The sequence below is a fragment of the Mesoplodon bidens genome (genome assembly GCF_964165515.1).
Source record: "Mesoplodon bidens genome assembly, chromosome: X".
Lineage (NCBI taxonomy): Eukaryota > Metazoa > Chordata > Mammalia > Artiodactyla > Ziphiidae > Mesoplodon > Mesoplodon bidens.
In genome coordinates, this window is record NC_138163.1 from 55,130,522 (window position 1) to 55,154,961 (window position 24,440).

At 40.7% G+C, this 24,440-nt stretch overlaps 1 protein-coding gene across 3 annotated transcripts; it reads left to right on the forward strand.

The window, feature by feature from the left end:
• Positions 1-7,310: 7,310 nt before the first annotated feature.
• On the forward strand, positions 7,311-13,368 carry TSPAN6 (tetraspanin 6). 3 transcript variants are annotated; one of them, XM_081222442.1, is made up of 8 exons: positions 7,311-7,862; positions 8,757-8,798; positions 9,200-9,274; positions 10,127-10,225; positions 10,515-10,649; positions 10,970-11,053; positions 11,760-11,865; positions 12,503-13,368. In XM_081222442.1, the coding sequence occupies exons 1-7, from the start codon at positions 7,776-7,778 to the stop codon at positions 11,826-11,828; spliced, it is 591 nt and encodes a 196-aa protein (XP_081078568.1). In that variant the 5' UTR covers positions 7,311-7,775; the 3' UTR covers positions 11,829-11,865; positions 12,503-13,368. The 3 variants fall into 3 exon arrangements, with proteins under 3 accessions (XP_081078568.1, XP_081078569.1, XP_081078567.1); XM_081222441.1 differs by having other exon boundaries at positions 7,313-7,862; positions 8,757-8,945; XM_081222443.1 differs by lacking the exon at positions 8,757-8,798 and having other exon boundaries at positions 7,312-7,862.
• Positions 13,369-24,440: the final 11,072 nt, after the last annotated feature.

The following is a 24,440-nucleotide window of genomic DNA, read 5'->3' on the forward strand; positions in this document are numbered from 1 at the left end:
GATGCTTAGAGAAGCTTTAGGGGGAGGTTGTTTAAGCCAATTGAGATGATCTATCTGTGCATGGGCAAGGTTATAGCTATTGCTAAGCTGTTTCCTGGTGATCTTTTATGGAGGGCTGTGTTTCTCTTCACTAAGCAAGCTCTGTTCATTTTAGTATCTGATAATGAGACTGTTCTACCACAGTGCAGAACAGCTCCTGATACTTTCCCTCCACTTAGAGTTTAGTTTCCATCCTTTTAAATGCATTGTCCTGGAAGAAATTTTTTTGGCTGCTGTAGAAATGATTTCTTCCTTGTGTGTGTAAGCAAGCTGGTAACCCCTTCTCAGTCATGAAGTAATGAGTGTTTACCATGTGTTCAACAGTGTGATCATTGTATAAAGAAGGCAAAGACATGGTCTTGGCCTCATTCATTTAATGAGTTTATCAAACATCTACTGTGTTAAGGATGGTGGACAAAATCCCTGACATACTAATCCATAATTAATTAAACAAATATTTGTTGAGCATCTATTATGTGCCACACACCATTAGAGGTATCAATACTTGATAGACATCAGTGTGTAAAATGGAGATAATCCTTGCCCTCATGTATTGGAGGAGACACACAGTCAACAAAAATGTTCTTTTTTATCTTTAACAACTTTATTGGAGTATAGTTGCTTTACATTGTTGTGTTCATTTCTGCTTTACAACAAAGTGAATCAGTTATACATATACATATGTCCCCATATCTCTTCCCCCTTGCATCTCCCTCCCTCCCACCCTCCCTATCCCACCCCTCTAGGTGGTCACAAAGCACCAAGCTGCCCTCCCTGTGCTATGTGGCTGCTTCCCACTAGCTATCTATTTTACATTTGGTAGTGTAAAATACCAAATGTAAAAATAGAGAGTCAATGCCACACTCTCACTTCGTCCCAGCTTGCCCTTCCCCTTCCCCGTGTCCTCAAGTCCATTCTCTACATCTGTGTCTTTATTCCTGTCCTGCCTCTAGGTTCTTCAGAGCCATTTTTTTTTAGATTTCATATATATGTGTTAGCATATGGTATTTTTCTCTTTCTGACTTACTTCACTGTGTATGACAGATTCTAGATCCATCCACCTCAGTACAAATAACTCAATTTAATTTCTTTTTATGGATGAGTAATACTCCATTGTATATATGTGCCACATCTTCTTTATCCATTCATCTGTTGATGGATACTTAGGTTGCTTCCACATCCTGGCTATTGTAAATGGAGCTGCAATGCACATTTTGGTTCATGGCTCTTTTTGAATTATGGTTTGCTCAGGGTATATGCCCAGTAGTGGGATTGCTGGGTCGTATGGTAGTTCTATATTTAGTTTTTAAAGGAACCTCCATACTGCTCTCCATAGTGGCTGTAACAAAAATGTTCTTAACTACAACTGTGTGTGTTTAGTGGACCAACCTTCATTGGACATCTACTATAAGCTAAGAACTGGAGGACAGTGATGAGTAAAAACTGTGTGATTCTTGATCTTACGGAGCTTACTCTCCAGCTCCCAGAGGGTTTATGTTTACTACGGGAGAGAAGGGGGACACAAACAATTAGAAAATTGTACAAGGCCATATAAATTTCCAAAAGCTATTGAATACACTGTGAGGTCTCTGTGGGAAGACATGGGCTGTGGTCTGCTCTCAGGCAAGGAAAACGACATGTACAAGGGCTCATTGTTAGCTCAGAGGGGAGATGGGTTCAGGGGAGCAGTAGGAAACAAAGTTGAATAAATACAGTAGGGCCAGATTGTGAGGACCTTGAAATCAGATATAGGAGTTTACATTAAACTTATGTGTTAGGAAATAGTGAATCTATTAAATGAGTGTGTGTGTGTGTGTGTGTGTGTGTGTGTGTGTGTGTGACAGAGAGAGAGAGAGAAAGAGACACAGAGAGATGGAGAGAGAGGGAGGGAGAGCTAGTGAATGAGCAGAGGAATAAATTCTACCAGGGTTGTTTTCTTTCTAAAAAATCCATTCACGGACTCCCTCTTGGCAAAGAGTATAGTCCCAGCTCTTAGCAGGGCACACCGTACCCCGCACAAGCAAACCTCACTTATGTCCTCAGCCTAGTTTTAAACATTCACCTCATGACTCCCCATTCTGGACACATTGAACTTCTTGCTCTTCCTTTCACACTGTGGTAGCTTGGAGCAGATATATTTACTCTACCCTGTAACCCTTTCCCTTCTTTCCTGGGCTGTTGAGACCGTATCCATCATTGCTGCTGAGAAGCTTCCCTCAGCCCACCCCAGCCAGAACTGGTTTACTTCACCTTCCTTTGTACCATATCACTTTGTACATGTCTCAATTACAGAATTTATCATACTTACTGTCACTGCTGATATATGACAATCTCTGTCCCCTATTCTCCTAGTCTGTTCATCTCAGACTCATCTCTGTCCCCTACTAGCCTGTGAGTGGGACCACGGCTTAGTCTTCTTCATTCCCCCAGCACCAAACACAGAGGCCAGCACGTGCTAAGATGAGGATGCTGCATAAAGCCTCATGTACCACTTAGGGCTGGAAGGAGCAGGGCAGAGGGGTGGTAGAGAGAGATTAAAGAAAAAAATGAAGGAGAGATTATGGAAATCATAGGGAGATCAAAGTAAGGGGATAAATGAGACAAGAGGGGCAGCATTTGTATGAAGCACTGGGATGGGTAATATGAAGACCTTGCTCAAAACAGGTGGGGTCAATTTAAAAAACCAACATTTCTTCAGCACCTACTATGTGTGGGTAACACTATGTTAGACACTGTGGGGATATAAAGTTAAACAAAACACCTTTCCCTATGATTTGGTTGGGAAGATAAGACAAAGACTGGCAACATTCATGCATACAAATACAAAGTTTTAAGGTTCTTAAAGTTCAGTATCATTTTCAACTTCAAGACTTTTAATATGAAGCCTCTCAGCAGTCAATAAGATATTGTTTTAAGAAATATTAGATATGGAAACTGACTTGCCTAGTTGAGATCTCAGCAAAGCTCAACAAGCCTCGACTTGACACAATTTTCTTAGAAAGTGGACTAAGACAAATTGACATGGAAATGAAAATTTTAATACCATTTAGGAGTATTTCTCATTTCTCTGTGTCTCAAACTGTATATTATGAGCCTTTTTGAAAGAGGCAAGATCAAGGATGGAAAGGGAAGCAAGGATTCATAGAGAACCCGAAAAGACAAGAGGAATAAAAAGATATTTCTATTCAGGAAACTAATTTTTAAAACTATACCTATGAATTATCTGTTTAAATGATGATATTTAAATTATGTGTTTAAATGATGTTTATCTGATGGCTGTAATATAAAATATGACACTTTAAGAAAATAAGTAGAGGGTGCTTTTATTTATTTTTTATTTTATTTATTATTATTTTTTTTGCGGTACGCGGGCCTCTCACTGTTGTGGCCTCTCCCGTGGCGGAGCACAGGCTTCGGACGTGCAGGCTCAGCGACCATGGCTCACGGCCCCGGCCGCTCCGCGGCATGTGGGATCTTCCCGGACTGGGGCACGAACCCGTGTCCCCTGCATCGGCAGGCGGACTCTCAACCACTGCGCCACCAGGGAAGCCCTAGAAGGTGCTTTTAGATTTTACGATAGGCACTTAGCCAAAGGTAATTGGAGGGATTCTAGAAAAGGTATTAGAAAATGAAAATGGTAAGATCATTATGTGAATAAAAGGTAAGATGCATTCTGTGCAAAATGCCTAATGTCTTTTTACTGGTGCCTAAGACAAGCAGTAGTAATGTCCCAAGGCATTATCAACTTAATTTTTCTGGTTTATGTCAGTGTGACACTGGGATGGCTTAGACATTTAGTTTTTAATTTCATTTAACTTAATCATACCGTGAGTGACTACTAAGTGGTTAGCCTCAGAGACCAGCTATGACCAATGAGCTGAACAAGGGTTGGCTGAGCACCAAAGGAGCTCATCAACTGAGCATTGTGTCCTAGGGTTCTGGAGGGTATAAAAGGGGGCGCAGTAGTTTCTGAACAATAGGATGTAAGACAGGTAAGTAGAGAAAAAGCAGGTACTGAAAGCAGGTACTGTAGTAATGGACTAAGGGTATGAGTTAACCTGAGTAGTCAGAGTATAAGCACTGATGTTAAAGAAAAAGGTATGTGTGTGGGCCGGGGTGGGCGGTTGCGGGGAGGACGCTCTCACTGAGTTGGGGTTGAGCTGAACCTTAAGTTGGGGGGGCAGGAATTTTGAGTTTGGAGAGTGGGAAGTGAGTAGGGAACCGATCTTATTTATTGGGGAAGATAATCATACTGGCTTATTGTGGAACAGAAAATTCACTCTGGAAAAGCTGTAGGAAATAAGTTGATACATGTGCTGGGGGAGGCATCATTTAAATGCCAAAGAGAAACATTTAAATCTGATCTCGAAAGTTACAAGAAGTTAATAGGGAAGGGACACAAATCTATACTAAATATTGAGTGTAAAATAAGCAGCAACAATACTTAAGGAAGGTATCTTCTTTTTTCCTACATTTTCGGCATCAGACATGTTCCTGTGCTCAGAAAAGAGGGAGAAATTAAGAGGCTGAACCAGAAGAACTATTGAACTCTCTACCACTCTGGGATGCACAGGATTACCTCCTAGGTGATTGGGCTATTGAGTGAAGGCAAAAGTAAAATTCTACAAAAAAAACCCAAGTACGAGGCAGAATTGGGGAAACCATTGAGGTTCTTGTGCTTCAGGGGCTCCAAAGAGCCCTTGTTTGTGTTTAAATGTACAATGGCAGCCATGTCTCATCACAGAGTGGGCCCCATTTCTGCTGAGGGAAACAGAAGTTGCCAGGGCTTAGTCCTAGGCAAGTTACTTAGCCTCTTTGAACCTGTCTCCTCATCTGTAAAATGTGGGCGGTGGTAGTCCTCATCTCACAATAAGGGCTTTTGTAATGTAAGCATGAGGCAAGGCTTGTTGATTGCTTAGCAACGGTGGTTGGTACATAGTCAATGTTCAATATTGCAGTCATTATTAATACTTTAAAGAATAATCTTATAACCTAGAGAATTACTTGTTAAATTGCCTAGATGGGATGAGACGCCCCTTTGTCTGGGTTTGGACCCAGACCCAGGCCTAAATTTGAACTAAACTGAACTTCTGGGTTTGGTGGCATGGCAACAGGGCGGGGTGGGGGGGAGTAGCAGGGTGGGAGGCTCTGGTGCAAGGTGTTGTGGCCATAGGAATATTAAATTCCATGTCAGCTTTCGGTTTAATTTGGCACCAACTGCTATTCAAACAAAGCAGCGTTGTGAGTGGCAGAGGAAGGGAGAGGAGGAAAATCAACACATTCTTGGAAATAAGATGTGGCTTTTGCTTTGACTATTTTGTTTTTTCTTCAGCCACAGAAGTATTTATTTGCTCTCAGGCTCCCAATGAAAATCCCTTTCAGGACATGGTACAAACCTAAGCCTCAGATAAAACTTCCATTTAAGATGACAAGAATTTAACAAGACTTCCCTGATACTTTTTTGTTTTAATATGAGAACCCCTCAGATAGTGCTATTTAGTTTAGGGAGACAGCTTTAATTATATTTAGAGCCCCCCTCAACCTCATTTCCTGTAGCTATGGCATATGTGGTACTTTAAAAGTTGATGTCTGCCTTATGCCTGATGACCTTGGCTTAGTGTTTACAAGATGTATAGATGTATCATTTACCCATTCTCTCCATGTATTTATGTGTTAGGCTTTTCTAATTTTAGGATAAGATTTTAGTATAAAGTGTAGCAGTGCAATAATTCTCCAGTAGTTGCTCTCTTGGACCTCAGACATCTGGCATGGTGCTATAGGAGCTGGTCTTAGGTCAATATTTGAAGCACAGGGAAGCTCTGTGTGACCAAGTTAATGGAACTTTCCTGTTTTCTGGTTCTGTGGTGTATGTTTAAAGCACGGTTTCGAGCAAAAAGTTTAGGTATCCATCTCTCCTTCACTAATGCAGGACTTATTGTCATAGCAATACAGTAAATGCCCATTTGTAACGTTAAGCTTGTGTCAATGATGATGTAAATTGGTTGGTTAGGAAACTGATACTGTCTTCTAATCCCACGCCTCTAGAAATAACACACACACACACACACACACACACACACACACACACACACACACGACACAGTTTCTTCCCTCAGAGAGCTTATACTTTAGTTGAGAAACCAGACCTTAATAGATTAAAAAAAATCCCTCTCCTGAGGTTTCCAGTATTTAGGAGACTGTGAAGAGGGCTTTTTTTTTTTTAATTCCACTTTATCCCAAAGTCTGACTTTGGGCTGCCTGTGGACATAAGGGACCGGAAACTTTCTGGTGATTCATTCTCATCCTGTAAGCAGTTTAAGTCCTTAGGAACACATGGTCTCAAGTTCTAGGAAGATCTAAGCAATTGGGAGAATTTCTTGGGGATGAGCAGACACCAAATACCATATACAGCTTGTATAATAGGGGAGATGATGCAAAGCAGTTATCTCTAGTTTTGGCTTTGCTATTAGTTGTATGACCTATGGTTTCAGCCTCTTTGTGATCAGCTGGTTCTTGATCTGAAAAACCAGAAGGCTGGAATAATACAGTGCCTTTCAGTTTTAACATTTAAAAGGGGGTCACATTTACCTGGTATTCTCTGTAGTGCCTTCCCTTTTTGAAGTTTGTAGCTAATAGCTGAACTTACATTTCAGGATTAAGTACTTTAAAACACTTTTCCTCAACTCCCAAGTTACTCAGAGGATAAGGGAGGAGAGGGATAAAGGAGCTTGGCAAATTCTTGTAGAGAAATTCTAAAATTCATTATCTTTCATACCTACGTTTGGAATTCGTACAAGTGATTATTTCTTATTATTCTTATGCCCCCTCCCCACCTCATAAAACAATGTTCAAAAATCGAAAAGCACAAAACAGGAGAAACAAATCAGCGTAATTCTACCATTCAGGTAAATTGCACTTTTCCTTTCGGTTTTTGTCTAAAAACATGTGACTGGACGTATCGCTCTGTGATCTGCTTTTGTTTCTCTTTGGAAATATATATCTTGAGAGTATTTTGCTATGTCATAAAGTATTCTTAGGTCACTTTTTTTCTTTCTTTCTCTCTTTTTTTATTTTTCAGTACGCGGGCCTCTCACTGTTGCGGCCTCTCCCGCTGCGGAGCACAGGCTCCGGACGCGCAGGCTCAGCGGCCATGGCTCACGGGCGCAGCCACTCCGCGGCACGTGAGATCTCCCCGGACCGGGGCACGAACCCGTGTCCCCTGCATTGGCAGGCGGACTCTCAACCACTGCGCCACCAGGGGAGCCCCAGGGGAGCCCCTTAGGTCACTTTTAACCTCTTTCCATTTCTGTTTTTCCTTCTGGGCTCCAGGGGCTGGCGAGGCCGAATCTCAAAGCGCTGCTGGTGCTGCTGGTGCTGCTGGTGATAGAAACAATATGATAGAGTTATAAGGCCAGGGGGAAGGGTGGCGGGCGGGAAAGATTCCTTGAGCGAAAAAATGAAGCAAGCTCCCCTTTGAAGATCTAAGAAATTTCCGACACTAGAACCTTTTGTGTAGAGTTTTCGGCAACCTTCGGCAGGGGGCGCTCGGAAATTGCCGTCACTTTCCGGACAGCCTCCCGGACCTTGCCCTCTAGAAAACTGTACAGTGTTTCCGGCTCTTCTCAGTCGCAGACGCTCGTAACTTTTCGGCACTTTCCGGGGAGACTCGGGGGCTCCGCGCCTCGCTCACTCTGTTCCGATCGCCTGGCGCGGCGGGGCAGGGTCTCGGGCTAGTCATGGCGTCCCCGTCTCGGAGGCTGCAGACCAAACCGGTCATCACTTGTTTCAAGAGCGTCCTCTTGATCTACACATTCATCTTCTGGGTGAGAGACGGAGACACCCGGGGACGGGAGGGGATCCCGGGCTGGGGTCGTGAGGAGGGAGCTCGGATCGGAGGTGGGGAGGGAGGCGCTGGTGGGGCTGGGGCGGCGGTCGCTGCTGGGACCCCGGCGCTGGTGACGACGTGCTGGGGCTCGAGCTCGGGCTCGGGCATCTCGCCCGCGCGGGTCGGGGTGTCGGGCGACGGCAGCCGAGAGGCTGAGCCGGGACCCAGACGTGCCTAGCGTTGGAATTCGATGCGAGGGGCGAGTAAGGGAGTGAATCCCCCCAGAGCAAACAGAGGGTGTCCCCGGACCATTGGAGAGGCAAGGCTTTCCCGGCCCCAGTGAGGGCTCGCTTGCATAATAGTCTTTTTCTTTTCACTGCTTCATAAGAGGGGAGTATTTCGCCGGTAAGTATGGTAATGGCTCCACTCCCGCCAATCTGTCCTTGGGCTTGCTTTGTGTACCATCCCTTTGTACCCTGTGCTCATCTCTGAACTGGGGGGAAGGGGAAAGTTTCTGGAACTCTTAGAAACACTCCCCCCACCCCCACCCCCATCTGCGGAAAGGTTTTCTTCCTAAGGCGGGTGTAAAACAGTTAAGTTTTGATCCCTAGGGCAAAAAAAACAGGTAAAGTTTAAGAATTTTGTCAAGGTGCCTTCTCTAGCTGCCCCTTGGTTTTGTCCTGGCCACAGTGATCCAGCGTGTGGATTTATCAAGGCCTGTTCTTGTGTACAGCCCCACCCCCTTGTCTACCACATCCCAGCCACAGCTCTTTGGCCACAGACTGCTACGTGAATTCTCACACCTATTGTTTCTTAAACACCTAGTGGTTTGTGGTTTCAAGATGTTGCTGTATACAGTGTGTAACTCTCAATTCTCTGATTTCCCACATAGATCACTGGTGTTATCCTTCTTGCTGTTGGCATTTGGGGCAAGGTGAGCCTAGAGAATTATTTTTCCCTTTTAAATGAAAAGGCCACCAATGTCCCCTTCGTGCTCATTGGCACTGGCACTGTCATTATTCTTTTGGGCACCTTCGGCTGTTTTGCTACCTGCCGAGCTTCTGCATGGATGCTAAAACTGGTGAGTCCTTGCTTTCTTAGAATTGGTTGTTGGTTTTTGAAAAGGCTTATATGTTGTAGGCTTTGTTTCTTGGAACTAGGCATGGCCCTTTTTGATTTTTCCTCTTCCTTATGAAAACTTAGCAAGTAACACTGTAGCTGCCAATTCCCACCTTTGTGTTTTCCCTGCCCTTTTCCATAAAAACGTGCTGAACATTGACTCCCTTTGCAGCTGTGATGTATAAACTGACTTGGACCTTTCTTTTTATCCTGCAGTATGCAATGTTTCTGACTCTAATTTTTTTGGTTGAACTGGTCGCTGCCATCGTAGGATTTGTTTTCAGACATGAGGTAAGCCTGAGTTTGGGAACCTTAATATGTGAAAATTTATCCTCTAAGAGATAAAGCTGGATAAATTTAAGTAATAGAGTTAAGCGACAGCTTTCACTAGTTTAAAAAATCACTTACAGCTGTGTTTAAAGCTGACTTTTTCAACCTGTAGCTGACAGTAATAACTTTCTGGTAAAAAAAAAAAAAAAAAAAAACCTAGCCCACTTTTTTGGTAAAGACTGATAGTCACCAGAAGAAAATTGAAGGTACCCATAATTATTTGTATTTGCAGTCATTTTTCTGTGTATAAGTACCTATTAAAGTGTACATAGTACAATATATAACTTTAGCGATAGGAAAATATTTAAAGCACAAAATTGATAACACAAAATTGATACCTTCTCCACTCATCAAAACCTTAATAAATCTGGGGTTAGGAAGTCATTCAATGAGTACTGAAGGCTCATCAATGAGAGTGGTAGTGCAAAGTGGTAGTGCATTCTCCCAGAGTGAGATTGTGTAGCTTAAAAATCCCATAGGCATCAAATGTGTACTCAGTTGAAAGTGAAGAAAGATTGAGGGTGGGAGGAGATACAGCAGAAGGAAGCTGCCACTTGAATAAATATATGTTCCCATAGCACTTTGAACGTCTAGTTGTTATCATCTTTTACTGGAATGTTTTGCTTAGGAATCCCCTTAGCTAAACTTACATTGCTTAGAAGACAGGATTGGACCATAGAAGTTAATTACCATACACATTGCTGCTATCAAAGATAGGACCATTGGTCAGATGTGGGAATTTCTTATTTGACCTAGAAACCAAAAGGACATTCTAAAATCTTTGTTTACTGGCCTTGTGTTTCTTTGCTGTAGATTAAGAACAGCTTTAAGAATAATTATGAGAAAGCTTTAAAGCAGTATAACGCTACGGGAGATTATAGAAGCGATGCAGTAGACAAGATCCAAAATACGGTAAGTGGTCATAGGTGGTGGCTTCTCAAGAGGGGAACACATTCCTTATTCCCTCAGAGAAGAGGATAGGGCCCTGCCTACCAGACGTTGTCCATTTGTACTGTAGCAGTGAAAGTAAGGCCAGTCCCAAAGTGCTAATCTCATGAATTATAATGCCAATAGAGAACAGCTGCTTTAAACTATGTCTTAAGCTAGAGATCACCAAGTATAATCTAAGATGATGGTTTAATTGTTTGACTACAAAGTGGTAATATGAACTATAAATGCTTCCGTTGGATTTTTTTTTCAGTTGCATTGTTGTGGTGTCACCGACTATAGAGATTGGAAGGATGCTAATTATTACTCAGAAAAAGGATTTCCCAAGAGCTGCTGTAAACTTGAAGGTTGTTCTCCTCAGAGAGATGCAGATAAAGTAAACAATGAAGTAAGGAGTAAAAAAAGAATTTAATTTTTACTCACAATACATGTAATCTGAAATAGGGCAGAGCAGGTGTTATTCTCATTGAATAAATGAGGAAACTGAAGCTCAGAAAATTGGTGACTTGATTTCACACTTATGCATAATCCAAAAGGTGGAACCTGTGTTCCTCAAAGGAGACAGGATTTGTTATGAAAGAATAAATTTTAATGAAAGAACAATCAAAGGCTAAGGTAGCTCATCTTTCACAGAGATGTGTGATCAAAGTATTTATTATGGTTTGAGCTGTACTTAATGTTTTTTTTTTTTTTTTTCTCTTCCATCAGGGTTGTTTTATAAAGGTGATGACCATTATAGAGTCAGAAATGGGAGTTGTTGCGGGAATTTCTTTTGGAGTTGCTTGCTTCCAGGTAAGTCCTTGTAGTTAGGAAATGTTTCATCACTCTTGTTAGGTGTAAGCTACAAGATTTCCACTTTGAAGGCTTCAGTTTTTGCTTCAGGGCGCTGGTTAGCAAGGGCATTTTTAGAGAAGTCATATTTTCACAAAACTCTCAGTTGCTCATCACAGTAGAGATGTAGTAGTTTTGCTCTTTTCATTCCAATTTTTGGTTGTCTTGCATCTTACGTTTTCCCACAACTACAGAGTTCTCTAAGACCTGCCCTGCTAAGTCTGTCTGAATCTGCACTAATAGCCGCTAGCCACCTTTCAAAAGTTATGTGGCTAGTGGCCACCGTGTTGGACAGAACAGGTATTACAGAATATTTTCATCATCACAGCACTGTTTTAGAATCCTCCAAGAGAATCTCTGCCTTGATAGATGGAGATTTTACTCGATGAGATGCATATCCTAAGCCATATCCTTTTTGCTCTGATAACTGAGAAGAAGAGTAAGGAAAGTTTCCCCAAACTTCAAGATTTTCCTGAGTGATTTTTGTCAGTGGTGGTTGTGAAATTCCGATCACAGTAGTAGTTAGACTTCACTTATATGCTTATTCTAGAAAAAAACTTAAGGAAATTGGTAGTGAATTAGAAGTGAAAGGAGAATATACCTGTATCCTGAGGTCTTTAAGCTTTGTGTGTATGTGTGTTTAATTTTGCTTGTATTTTGTTTCCAGCTGATTGGAATCTTTCTAGCCTACTGCCTCTCTCGCGCCATAACAAATAACCAGTATGAGATAGTGTAACCAGCATAATACGGGCCTATTCCTCTCCAACTTTAAGGTATGTTCATTTTGATCCTCAGTCCTCTCAGTGTTAGTACTTACTCCAGCCTATACATGTGATGGATGGACTGAGTTTGCCAAGAAGGTCATGTCCAGCAGTGCATTCAAATGTTATTGTTACTGTGCAACCCTGCATAGGCACTTGTCTCTCAGTACAAGTCATGGCCAAAAAGGACAGAAGGGCCTCTCTGGGTTTACCTGCACATGTCAGCCTAAAGATCCTAAGTGGTCCCCTTTCTAACAGATTTGGACCTAGTGTAGAGAAGTGAAGAATCCCAATAGTGACCTGGCAAGTACACTCTGCTCTTGGTCAATATTGGCATTTTCCCCTGGTCTTTTACCTAATTCTCATTTATTGCAGTCCTCTGGTGGACTGTTACTAGAGCCATAAACTCATCTAGCTTAACTAGATTTTGGAGAAACATGTGCTTCAATAACTTCAGTATTTGAATGGTAAAACGTGAGAACTGTAGCTGGCTGAATTAATCCCTGGGGCACCCTTCACATTTGAATTGAGCCACTGACTGGGAACACATGAAGGTCTTCATTAGCAGACTGGATTAAAATGTGTGGAAAGGAATACAGATATTGAAATTTGGGTTATAAGTAAATTAACTTTTTTTCTTTAATTTTAGGATTTTAACATCCCCACCCCCAGCCCTGTGAATTACAAGATCGCCTGGATGGAAGACTGACATTTCTTACAGATAGATTGAAAAACTATACCAGTAGTCTGATTCGATCAAGACATTTGCTTGATATGTTTGAAGTCCACCTTTTGTCCCATTCATGTTAGATAGTTGAAATCCCCATGTCACTCTGAAACACTGGAAGAGCTTAGTAAATTGTAAATGAAGCAATACTGTGTTCCTCTTGACTTTTTTTTTTCTCAGTGTGTGGCTTTTGAAAGTCACTGTGAGTTTGCTGTCAATGTAGTGTGATCGAAAATTGATCCCTCCAAACTGGACCTTTTCCCAGCCAGGGTTATCTGGTGTGGTTGTATAATTTGCATCAAGAAGTTAAAATATTTTCATTAGTCTCTGTTCTGCTGATAGGCAGAGAGTCACATTGCATAATTTAATTCCAGCCAATAGTTGAATAACACCCATCATTAGAGTTGCCAAACGGTAGTAACGACGGTCTCTGACCTCTAAGGCACCCAAGACTATAAAAGGCACTACCAGTCCTCTGTGATACACCAGGTTGCAACACAGTTAACACTTTACATTTCTTTGCCTCGAAATTTAGGTATTTATACTAACATTTATATTTCCCCTATTGTTTGAAAAGTTCTAATTATTACTTAATGGTGTCAAGAGTTATTGTATTCTCCTTAGGAATTTAAAGCAACTCATCTTCATTAGCTTTAGCTGGTATTTCCTTACCAGGTTGATAAGAATTGTCAACATTAAGGTTAACTTTTAATAGTCTTAGTTTTGTTTTGTGCCTTTGATTAATAAATATAAATCTTTTACACAATAAATAGTGTTTTCCTCTAAAATCATTGTGTTTAACTTTTGGAAAATCTGGGATGGTTGTTTTCCACTAAGAAAGTTAAGCCCCATATTTCTACTTGGAGTACAGTTTTAGATATGAAATATAAAACTGAGGTCTTGACTCTCATTTTTAAAAAGTCCCTGTTTACATGAACTATTCCCTGTGAAAGGATTGCATTCCTTGCTATGAAATAGCATATGCTTAGCATTCTCCTAGAGATCAGACTCTTTTTATTGTATAGTTTACAGTAAGAAGTTGGATAGGGAGAGGTATAACTTGTACCTTCAGGCTAGTAAGGAAATTAATAATTAAAATTGGAGTTGGAATGGGGGAATTCTTTCTTTGGTTTTGAGTTTCTTTATATATCCATTAGTAGAACCTAGCTCATTGATTGCCACACATTCACACAGTCCTTGAATTTGATGGTAAAGGGGCATCAATCACAGTTACAAGGAAAGTGGATAAAAGCTACTAGTTGAAAAAGATTAATAATGAATTTTGGGGTACATGTTTTAAAGTATTTGGAATTACTGCAGAGAAAGAATATTCTCCATTAAAATATTTGATGGGTGACTTTTTATGTTTTATTTATTTTTGACTGCATTGGGTCTTCGTTGCTGTGCGCGGGCTTTCTCTAGTTGCGGAGAGCGCGGGCTACTCTTCATTGTGGTGCGTGGGCTTCTCATTGCGGTGGCTTCTCTTGCAGAGCACGGGCTCTAGGCACACGGGATCAGTAGTTGCAGCGCACGGGCTTAGTTGCTCCACAGCATGTGGGATCTTCCCGGACCAGGGCTCGAACCCGTGTCCCCTGCATTGGCAAGTGGATTCTTAACCACTGTGCCACCAGAGAAACCCTGATGGGCGACTTTTGACATAAGATATAGAGATAAAACAATTGAAAACTAGTGGCTTTCCAAATGCAGTGAATCAGAGTTATTGAAATAAGTGAAGCTAAAGAAGAAAGGACAATCAGATTGATTTTAAGGATAATCAGCAATTTTCAAATAGCTATTTTTCACTAGGGTGGCCTAGAAGAACCTTTTAAAGTTTTCTTTAGTTTTTTCAAAAGTTAAATATTTTCCTCATTATTAAAATGAAAAAACCCCCAGGACATATGGAAAGTAGGAAGAGAAAAAACACACTGCCTTGCCCTTAAGGTGGGTTGGTGTATTTATTTTTAAGGTGGGTTTATTTTGGATGGCCAATTACAAAAGTCCCGTCTAGTTAAGGTGTGCATGTGCACACTGGGCTGTAAAATCCGCCTCCACCTTTGCAGTGTGCCAAAGCTATCCTGTGGGTTGTCTCACTTCCAGACACCAGGTTGCCCACTGCAAGGCGGCTCTGAGCTCCACTTTGAGAAGCAGAGCTCCACAGGGTGTATTTTCTGAAAATGTGGAAAGCTTGGCAGCTTTGGCCTATTCCTGTGAGGGGTTGGATTTACGTTGTAGGCATCAAACTTTTATGGAAAATAAATCCCTAATACAAGGTATAAATGGCATTTCTGTTTTTCCTCAGAGTTCACACAGGATTCTTTGAGATGATGTTTTTAACCTCCTGTCAGAATCCAAGTTGGTACTTTGACAGTGATGCCAGCCAGCCAAACTGATTAAATTATGAGAGGCAAAGGAGTGTATGCACTTTTGTGTGTGTGAAACTGAGGAAACTTTGGTTCCTTTGGACTATTCTGTATGGCTTTTGTTTGTATGTGTAGGAAAAAAAATCTAACACAAGCTGTAACTACCATTCCTCACGCATACATAAGATACATTGAGATTTGATATTTTTAAAATTTGCTGTCCTTCAAGGTTGACACCTTGCCTGTGATGTGGCAAACCAATCTTTTTTAATTCAAAAAGGAAAACAAAAGGCGAATATATCAGAAAAGAATACATAAACTGAAACACTTTCAGGGAGATGAGACTTTCATTTTTAAGCCAGGGGTCTAAAGCTTTGCCCAGATTCCTCATGAGATAAAAGCCATTATGATTTAATTATGGCTTTTCTATTAGGTACCCCTACCCTGTGGAGCTTAGTAGACTTCGGCACTTATAAGAGCACAGCAAATGCTAATGAAATGAATGAGGGAGTGAATCTAATTACAATGGCTTCTTAATGTTCTGTGTGAAATAAGTTGTTGACCTAGATATCTCATTCTATATAAGCCACTGTTTATATAATAGAAACCACCTGCCCAGTCAGAAACCACTTAACCTCGGAAACCACTGCTAACTTCCTCCCCGTCAAATCACTTTGTGATGCTTTTCTTTTTTGAAGTCTTTGCTACATGCAAGGCCACCGAAGATTCTTGGGTTTTGTTTTGACCTTGTAATATCCTGCTTTTCTTCCCTTTTACTGCTGTTTCTGGTTTACTTTGCTGTTTTAATTTCCTCCTACGTTTCAAGTGTGGCTGCCCCCCCACAAAGTCTTGCATTTGGCTTTCTGCTCTTAGGTTATGCTGACCTTGGAGGAACTGAATGTAGATAACACTTCAGTTGTGTGTTGGTAATTGTGACTTGCTTGTATCCCCCTTTCCCTCCAACACCCCAAAGCTTAGCATTCTGAACACTTAAAAATTCAAAAAACCCTCCTATAACGTGTAGTGCATGGATAGTAGGCACATTTGATGTTGACTGAACTGGTTCCTTCACCAGGAATAACACAGTTTATGGCAATCGAGGAAAATGGGCCGGTTGCTCTGAGAGTTTATCATTGGCTCTGCTACATGCATTCATCAGATGAACATGAGTTCTTTGGGTAAGACTGTTATACTTGATCTGGTGGTGCTCTCATTACCACGTCCTCAAAGTTTTTATTTAAAAAAAACGGAAGTAGTGACTTGTAAATATTTCTCTCTTCCAACAAGTTTTTCACCACCTTTGCTGCGAAAAGACAATCTCAGTAGCAACATCCTCAAAGCAAATCAAACTGGCATGGTGCTTGCCTGGATATAGACAATCAATTCATGAATGGGTGCACACACTGTGTAAGCAGGTAATACAAATACTCAGAATCATCGTTGGAAAGGTATGGACACAGGGCAACACACCTGGGGTACAGATTTAGATTTTGAGAGGTGAGGGACTTGAGAGATTTTCACTCTAAGTGCACGTCTTGACCTTCCTTAGAAGGAAAATGGCATCTAAGAGAAGGTAGACCCTTTCCAAAGAGTTATTTTTCCTACTCAGGTTCTTACTCCCCCCATCCCCAGCCTCCGGAAGGTAAGAGAACTAATGTTTACTGAGTACTTACTAATTGCCCAACACCTTGTAAGGTGCTTCAATAAACTACCCTGTGCAGGGAGGTAGAGCTATCCCCATTTTTCAGAAAAACCACCGAAAACCTGAAGATTAGGTTAAATAGCTTGTCCAAGGTCACACAGCTAGTAAGTGGCAGATCTAGGATCTGACTCTGAAGCCCATGCTTCTTTCATTGAATTATGCTGCACCTTAATAACAAAAAGGCTCTAGGGATTATGTGATGCTGGTCCATGGCCAGAGAACAGGAGTAAGAAAAAGCAATTCTCCTCCAAGTATCATTTAATCAGTCTTTACTGAATATGAAATCTTTAAAAAGGAAAACTTCATGAAAAAGAGTATCCTGTTTTCTCACAACATGCTCTTGTAGGGTGTTAGCATACAATAAGTACATACTGAAAACAAACACATCTGTAGTTACTCCCTGTCTCCACAACGTTATTGAACCAAAGAAATGACTACAAAGAGTTAATCACAGTCTAAACATTAACCCCTCCCATTGCCTTTTAAGCATCTTTTCATACTGTCAGAGGCTTCCTAAAGTTCATAAGGTAATATTTCCCACTTTAGTAAAGATACTCCACAACACTCAGCTGCTTTCATAACATATTCTCTTGCAACTGTCTTTAAACATTAAATGGAACCCCTCCCCCAAACCTCTGCTACACAGACACACATGCTGGAGGCAGACTCACTCTCAACTCTGCAGGCAGAAATCTGAACCTTGCTTTTGGCAAATAGGTTTGTTTGCACATGCGCACATGCATGCGGAAAATCTATCCCCCTCCTGGACAGCAGCAATTTCCAAGACCGACAGGCCTCATGGTGCACCCCAGGGCGTCTAGGGAGTTCAGAGCTGCACACCACAGCTCACTGCAGCCTTGAATTTAGCCCAATCGCAGTCTGACCCAAGCAGGGGAACAAGCAACACAGGCCCTTCTTTCATCATCTTCCTCAGCCCCCACCCCGACCCTTCTTGGCCTTGAGCCCATGCTGGGCCTCTGACACTGGCAGAAGGAAACCTAACAGAAAGCATGCCATGGTAATTATTTGAGGACTTGGCCTGAAGGCCTGAAGACATACCCAGAAGAATTCAGAAAATACCAAAAAGTTTAGGGAAAATTAAAAATGTAAAAATTTGACAGATCAAAGATAGCCAATGTTTTGATTTAAAAATAGATGTTTCGTATCTACCAAACGAATGCATGAATTATAAAATGTATAAAAAATTCAGAGTTCAAGTGGTATAAAGTAATAAAGTAATAAATTTGTTTCCCTTTCCTGCCCACCCTCATTGCCACTTCCCAGAGTGGGAATTACTGATAAAAGTTCCTTGTGGGAAGGGGACCTTCAAGATGGCGGAGGAGTAAAACGTGGAGATCATCTTCCTCCCCACAGATACATCAGAAATACATCTACATGTGGAACAACTCCTACAGAACACCCACTGAACACTGGCAGAAGACCTCAGACTTCCCAAAAGGTAAGAAACTCCGCACGTACCTGGGTAGGGCAAAAGAAAAAAGAAAAAACAGAGACAAAAGAATAGGGACGGGACCTGCACCTCTGGGAGGGAGCTGTGAAGGAGGAACAGTTTCCACGCACTACCTTCACTGGCGGAGATGGGGGTGGCGCAGGTCAGGGGCAGCTTGGGAGCAGCAGAGGAGAGAGCAGCAATAAGGGTGCAGAGGGCAAAGCGGACAGATTCCCACACAGAAGATCGGTGCCGACCAGCACTCACAAGCCGGGAGGCTTGTCTGCTCACCTGCTGGGGTGGGCGGGGGCTGGGAGCTGAGGCTCGGGCTTCGGAGGTCAGACCCCAGGGAGAGGACTGGGGTTGGCTGTGTGAACAAATGGGACCTAATGAAACTTAAAAGCTTTTGCACAGCAAAGGAAACCATAAACAAGATGGAAAGACAACCCTCAGAATGGGAGAAAATATTTGCAAATGAAGCAACTGACAAAGGATTAATCTCCAAAATTTACAAGCAGGTCATGAAGCTCAATATCCAGAAATCAAGCAACCCAATCCAGAAATGGGCAGAACACCTAAATAGACATTTCTCCAAAGAAGATATACAGATAGCCAACAAACACATGAAAAAATGCTCAACATCACTAATCATTAGAGAAATGCAAATCAAAACTACAATGAGGTATCACCTCTTACCAGTCAGAATGACCATCGTCAAAACTCTACAAACAAGGGCTTCCCTGGTGGTGCAGTGGTTGCGAATCTGCCTGCTAATGCAGGGGACACGGGTTCGAGCCCTGGTCTGGGAGGATCCCAGATGCCACGGAGCAGCTAGGCCCGTGAGCCACTACTACTGAGCCTGTGCGTCTGGAGCCTGTGCTCTGCAACAAGAGAGGCCGTGACAGTGAGAGGCCTGTGCACCGCAATGAAGAGTGGCCCCCGCTTGCCACAGCTAGAGAAAGCCCTCGCACAGAAATGAAGACCCAACACAGCAAAAATAAATAAATAAATTAATAAACTCCTACCCCAAACATCTTCTTTAAAAAAAAAATCTACAAACAATAAATGCTGGAGTGTGGAGGAAAGGGAACCCTCTTGCACTGTTGGTGGAATGTGAATTGATACAGCCACTATGGAGAACAGTATGGAGGTTCCTTAAAAAACTAAAAATAGAACTACCATACGACCCAGGAATCTCACTACTGGGCATATACCCTGAGGAAACCATAATTCAAACAGCGTCATGTACCACAATGTTCATTGCAGCTCTATTTACAATAGCCAGGATATGGAAGCAGCCATGTGTCCATCGACAGATGAATGGATAAAGATGTGGCACATATATACAATGGAATATTACCCTGCCATAAAAAGAAACGAAATTGAGTTATTTGTAGTGAGGTGGATGGACCTAGAGTCAGTCATACAGAGTGAAGTAAGTCAGAAAGAGTAAAGTAAGTCAAAAACAAATACCATATGCTAACACATATATATGGAACCTAAGAAAAAAAATGGTTATGAAGAACCTAGGGGCAGGACAGGAATAAAGACACAGATGTAGAGAATGGACTCCAGGACACAGGGAGGGGGGAAGGGTAAGCTGGGACAAAGTGGTAGAGTGGCATGGACTTATGTACACTACCAAATGTAAAATTGATAGGTAGTGGGAAGCAGCTGCATAGCACAGGGAGATCAGCTGGACGCTTTGTGACCACCTAGAGGGGTGGGAAAAGGAGGCTGGGAGGGAGATGCAAGAGGGAGGAGATATGGGGATATATGTATTTGTATAGCTGACTCACTTTTTTATAAAGCAGAAACTCACACACCATTGTAAAGCAAGTATACTCCAATGAAGGTGTTAAAAAAAAAAAAAGAAATTTCCTGGTGATTCCTTCCACATATTGCTTGCCGTATACAAGTGTATCTGTATATTCTTTTTTTTTTTCCCTCCCACAAATGGAAGCCATGGTTAAGACCACAGACTGTGGAGTCAGACTGACGGTTTGGATCCCCAGCTCTACTAATTACTGGCTGTGTGCTCTTTGGCAAGTCACCTAATCTCTCGTGCCTCAGTTTCCTAATTTATGAAAGAGGGATAAATAATATTACTTACTGCATAGGGCTGTTATGAGAATTAAATGAGTTGCTAGATGCTAAGCACTTAACACAGTGTATAGTACATAGTAAGCGCTATATAAATGTTAGTTTCAATTTTTAAAAATTTCATTGAGATATATTTTATGAATCATAAAATTCATCCATTTCAAGTGTGTCCAGTGATTTAATCAATCATAGAACATTTTCATCCCCACAATGAGATCCTTCATGTTCATTTATAGTTAATCCCTGTTCCCACCCCTAACCCTAGGCAACTGTGAATCTACTTTGTCTCCATAGATTTGCCTTTCCTGGGCATTTCACGTAAGTGGAATCATACAATAGATGGTCTATTGTTTCCGACTTCTTTCACTTCACAAAATGTTTTTGAGGTTCACCCATGATTTAACATGGATGTAGTATATTCCTTTTTATGGCTGAATTGTATTCCATTGTATGGATATACCATATTTGTCTATCCATTTGGCAGTTGGTGGACATTTAGATTGCTTCCAATTTTTGACTATTATGAAAAATGCTGCAGGAAATATTTCCATACAAACCTCTGTGTGGACATATGTTTCCATTTCTCTTGAATAGATACCTAGGAGTGGAATTGCGGGGTTGTATGGTGGTTTTATGTCTAACATTTGACAAACTGCCAAACTGTTTCCGAAGTGGCTGTGCCGTTTTGAATTCCCATCAACATCTAGTGACGGACGGTTCCCACTTCTTCATATTCTCGCCAACATTTGGTATCATCTGTCTTACAGTCATTCTAGTGAGCACAAAATGGCATTTCACTGTGGTTTTAATTTGCATTTTCCTAATGACTGTTGATGTTAAGTATCTTTTCATGTGCTTACTAGCCATTCATAAATCTTCTTTGGTGAAAAGTCTGTTCATTTCTTTTGTCCATTTAAAAAACTGGGTTGTCTTCTTATTAACTTGTAAGAGTTCTTTGTGTATTCTGGATACAAGTCTTTTATCAGATAAGTGTTTCACAAATACTTTCTCCTAGATTTGTTTGCTTTTTCATTTTCTTAATGGTGTCTTTTGAAGTACAAAATATTTGAATTTTGATGAGGTCCAATTTATCATATTTTTTTTTTCTTTTATGGACCATAGTTTTGGTGTCATGTCTAAGAAATCTTTGCTTAACCCGAGGTCCCATAGATCCTCTTATATTTTCTTCTAAAACCATCATATGTTTTTAGCTCTTACATTTAAGTCTGACAAGTTTAGAGTAAATTTTTGTGTATGGCCTGAGGTAAGGCACTAAGATAATCTTTTTACATGTGCATGTCCAGTCATCCCAGAACCATTTGTTGAACATTCTTTCCCCCAGTGAATTGCCTTGATACCTCTGTCAAAAGTCAGTTTACTTTAAGTATTAGGATTTGTTTCTGAACCCTTAATAATATTCCATTGATCATTATGTTTATCCTTATGCCAGTACCATACTATCTTTCTTGATAACTATAGCTTTATGTTAACTTTTGAAATTGGAAAGTGAGGGTCCTCCAACTTTTTTTCTTTTTCTCAAGATTATTTTAGATATTCTGGATTCCTTACATTTCCATATGAACTTTGAGCTCTCCTTGTCAATTTCTGCAAAATTCTGCTGTAATTTTCTCAGGGACTATATTGAATATATATATCAATTTGGGGAGAATGACTGTCTTAACAATATTGAGTCTTCCAATTCAAGAACATGGAATGCCTGTCCATTTATTTAAATCTTCTTTAACTTCCCTCAGTAATGTTTTGTAATTACTAGTATACAAGTCTTGTGCTTTGTTTGGTAAAGTTATTTCTAAGAATTTTATTTATTTGATGCTACTGTAAATAAAATTACATTCTTAATTTGAGTTTTGGATTGTTTGCTGCCTGTGCACAGAAATGCAGTTAATTTTCTTTACTGATCTTGTATTCTGTGGCCTTACTGTACTTCTGCTTTGTTTTGTGTATTCCTTAGGATATTCTATGTACAAGGTTAGGTCATATGCAAATAGAGATAGTTGTACTTCTTTCTTGCCTTATTTCCTAGAATATCCAGTACAACGTTGAACAAAAGTGACGAGAACAGGTATTCTTGTCTCTTTCCTGATCTTAGGGAGAACTTTCAGGCTTTTACAGTTAAGTAGGATGTAATGCCCTTTATCAGGTTAAGAAAATTCCTGTCTATTCCTAGTTTGTTGCATGTTTTTATCATGAAAGGGTGTTGTATGCTGTCAAATGCCTTTTCTGCATCTACTCAGATGATCATGTGGTTTTTGTCTTTTTTATCAACTGAGGTGATATCTTACATTGATTGATTTTCATGTGTTGAACCAACATTACATTCCTAGGTTAAATCTCACTTAGTCATGGTGTATAAACCTTTCTATATTTTGCTGGATTCAGTTTGCTGGTATTTCATTGAGAATTTTTGTGCTATATTCATAAGGGATATTGGTCTGTGGTTTTCTTATGAAGTCTTTGTCTGATTTGGGTAATACTAGTCTCAGAATTAGTTTTTAGGTGTTTTCTCCTATAAGTTTGTGAAAGGTTGGTATTAATTCTTCTTCAAACGTTTGATAGAATTAACCAGTGAAGCCATCTGAACCTGGGTTTTTCTTTGTGGAAAGTTTATTGATTACTACTTCAGACTCTACTTTTTATAAATCTCTTTAGATTTTCTATTTCTTTTAAAGTCAGTTTTGGTAGTTTGTGTCTTTCCAGGAATTTGTCTATTTCATGTAGGTTATCTAATTTGATGTCATACAATTGTTTATGGTATTCCCTTATTTATCATACTTTTTTTCCTCTAAAGTTGATAATATGTGTGGTCTTTCATTCCTGATTTTAGTCATTTGAGTCTTCTCTCCTTTTTCCTTGGTCAGTCTAGCTAAATGTTTGTTAATTTGTTGATCTTTCCAAAAACCCAACTTTGGTTTCACTAAATTTCTCTATTGCTTTTCCATTATCTAAGGCAATTAGTTCCACACTAATCTTTTTTTCTTTAAAAAACATTTTTATTGCCATATAATTGTTTACAATGTTGTGTTAGTTTCAGGTGTACAGCAAAGTGAATCAGTTATACATATACATATATCCACTCTTTTTTAGATTCTTTTCCCATATGGGTCATTACAGAGTAATGAGTAGAGTTCCCTGCGCTATACAGTAGGTCCTTATTAGTTATCTATTTTATGTATAGTAGCGTGCATATGTCAGTCCCAATCTCCCAATTTATCCCTCCCCACTTTCCCCCCCGGTAACCATAAGATTGTTTTCTACATCTGTAACTCTATTTCTGTTTTGTAAATAAGTTCATTTGTACCATTATTTTAGATTCCACATATAAGTGATATCATATGATATTTGTCTTTCTCTCTCTGACTTACTTCACTCAGTATGACAATCTCTAGGTCCATCCATGTTGATGCAAATGGCATTATTTCATTCTTTTTTATGGCTAAATAATATTCACTGTATATATGTACCACATCTTCTTTATCCATTCCTCTGTCGATGGACATTTAGGTTGCTTCCATGTCCTGGCTATTGTGAGTAGTGCTGCAATGAACATTGGTGTGCATGTATCCTTTTGGAGCATGTTTTTCTCCAGATATATGCCCAGGAGCGGGATTGCTGGATCATATGGTAACTATATTTTTAATTTTCCGGGGAACCTCCGTATTGTTTTGCATAGTGGCTGCACCAATTTACATTCCCACCAACAGTGTAGGAAGGTTCTCTTTGATCCACACTGTCTCCAGCATTTATTTGTAGACTTTTTGAGGATGGCCATTCTGACCAGTGTGAGGTGATAACTCACTGTAGTTTCAATTTGCATTTCTCTAATAATTAGTGATATTGAACATCTTTTCCTGTGCTTTTTGGCTATCTGTATGTCTTCTTTGGAGAAATGTCTATTTCAATCTTCCACCCATTTTAAAATAATTTTAACTTTATTTTTGGCTGTGTCGGGCCTTCATTGCTGTGTGCGGGCTTTCTCTAGTTGCGTCGAACAGGAGCTACTCTTCATTTGTGTTACATGGGCTTCTCATTGTGGTGGCTTCTCTTTTTGCAGAGCATGGGCTGTAGGCACATGGGCTTCAGTAGTTGTGGCACACAGGCTCAGTAGTTGTAGCTCGTGGGCTCTAGAGCTCAGGCTCAGTAGTTGTGGCACACAGGCTTAGTTACTCTGCAGCATGTTGGATCTTCCTAGACCGGAAACGAGCCCGGGTCCCCTGCATTGTCAGG

Bases quoted from the DNA above. Each gene is read 5' to 3' on its own strand.
- TSPAN6 (XM_081222441.1), top strand. From the start codon at position 7,776: ATGGCGTCCCCGTCTCGGAGGCTGCAGACCAAACCGGTCATCACTTGT. The intron at 7,863-8,756 runs GTGAGAGACGGA...TTTCCCACATAG, and splicing joins TCTACACATTCATCTTCTGG to ATCACTGGTGTTATCCTTCT. The intron at 10,650-10,969 runs GTAAGGAGTAAA...CTCTTCCATCAG, and splicing joins CAGATAAAGTAAACAATGAA to GGTTGTTTTATAAAGGTGAT.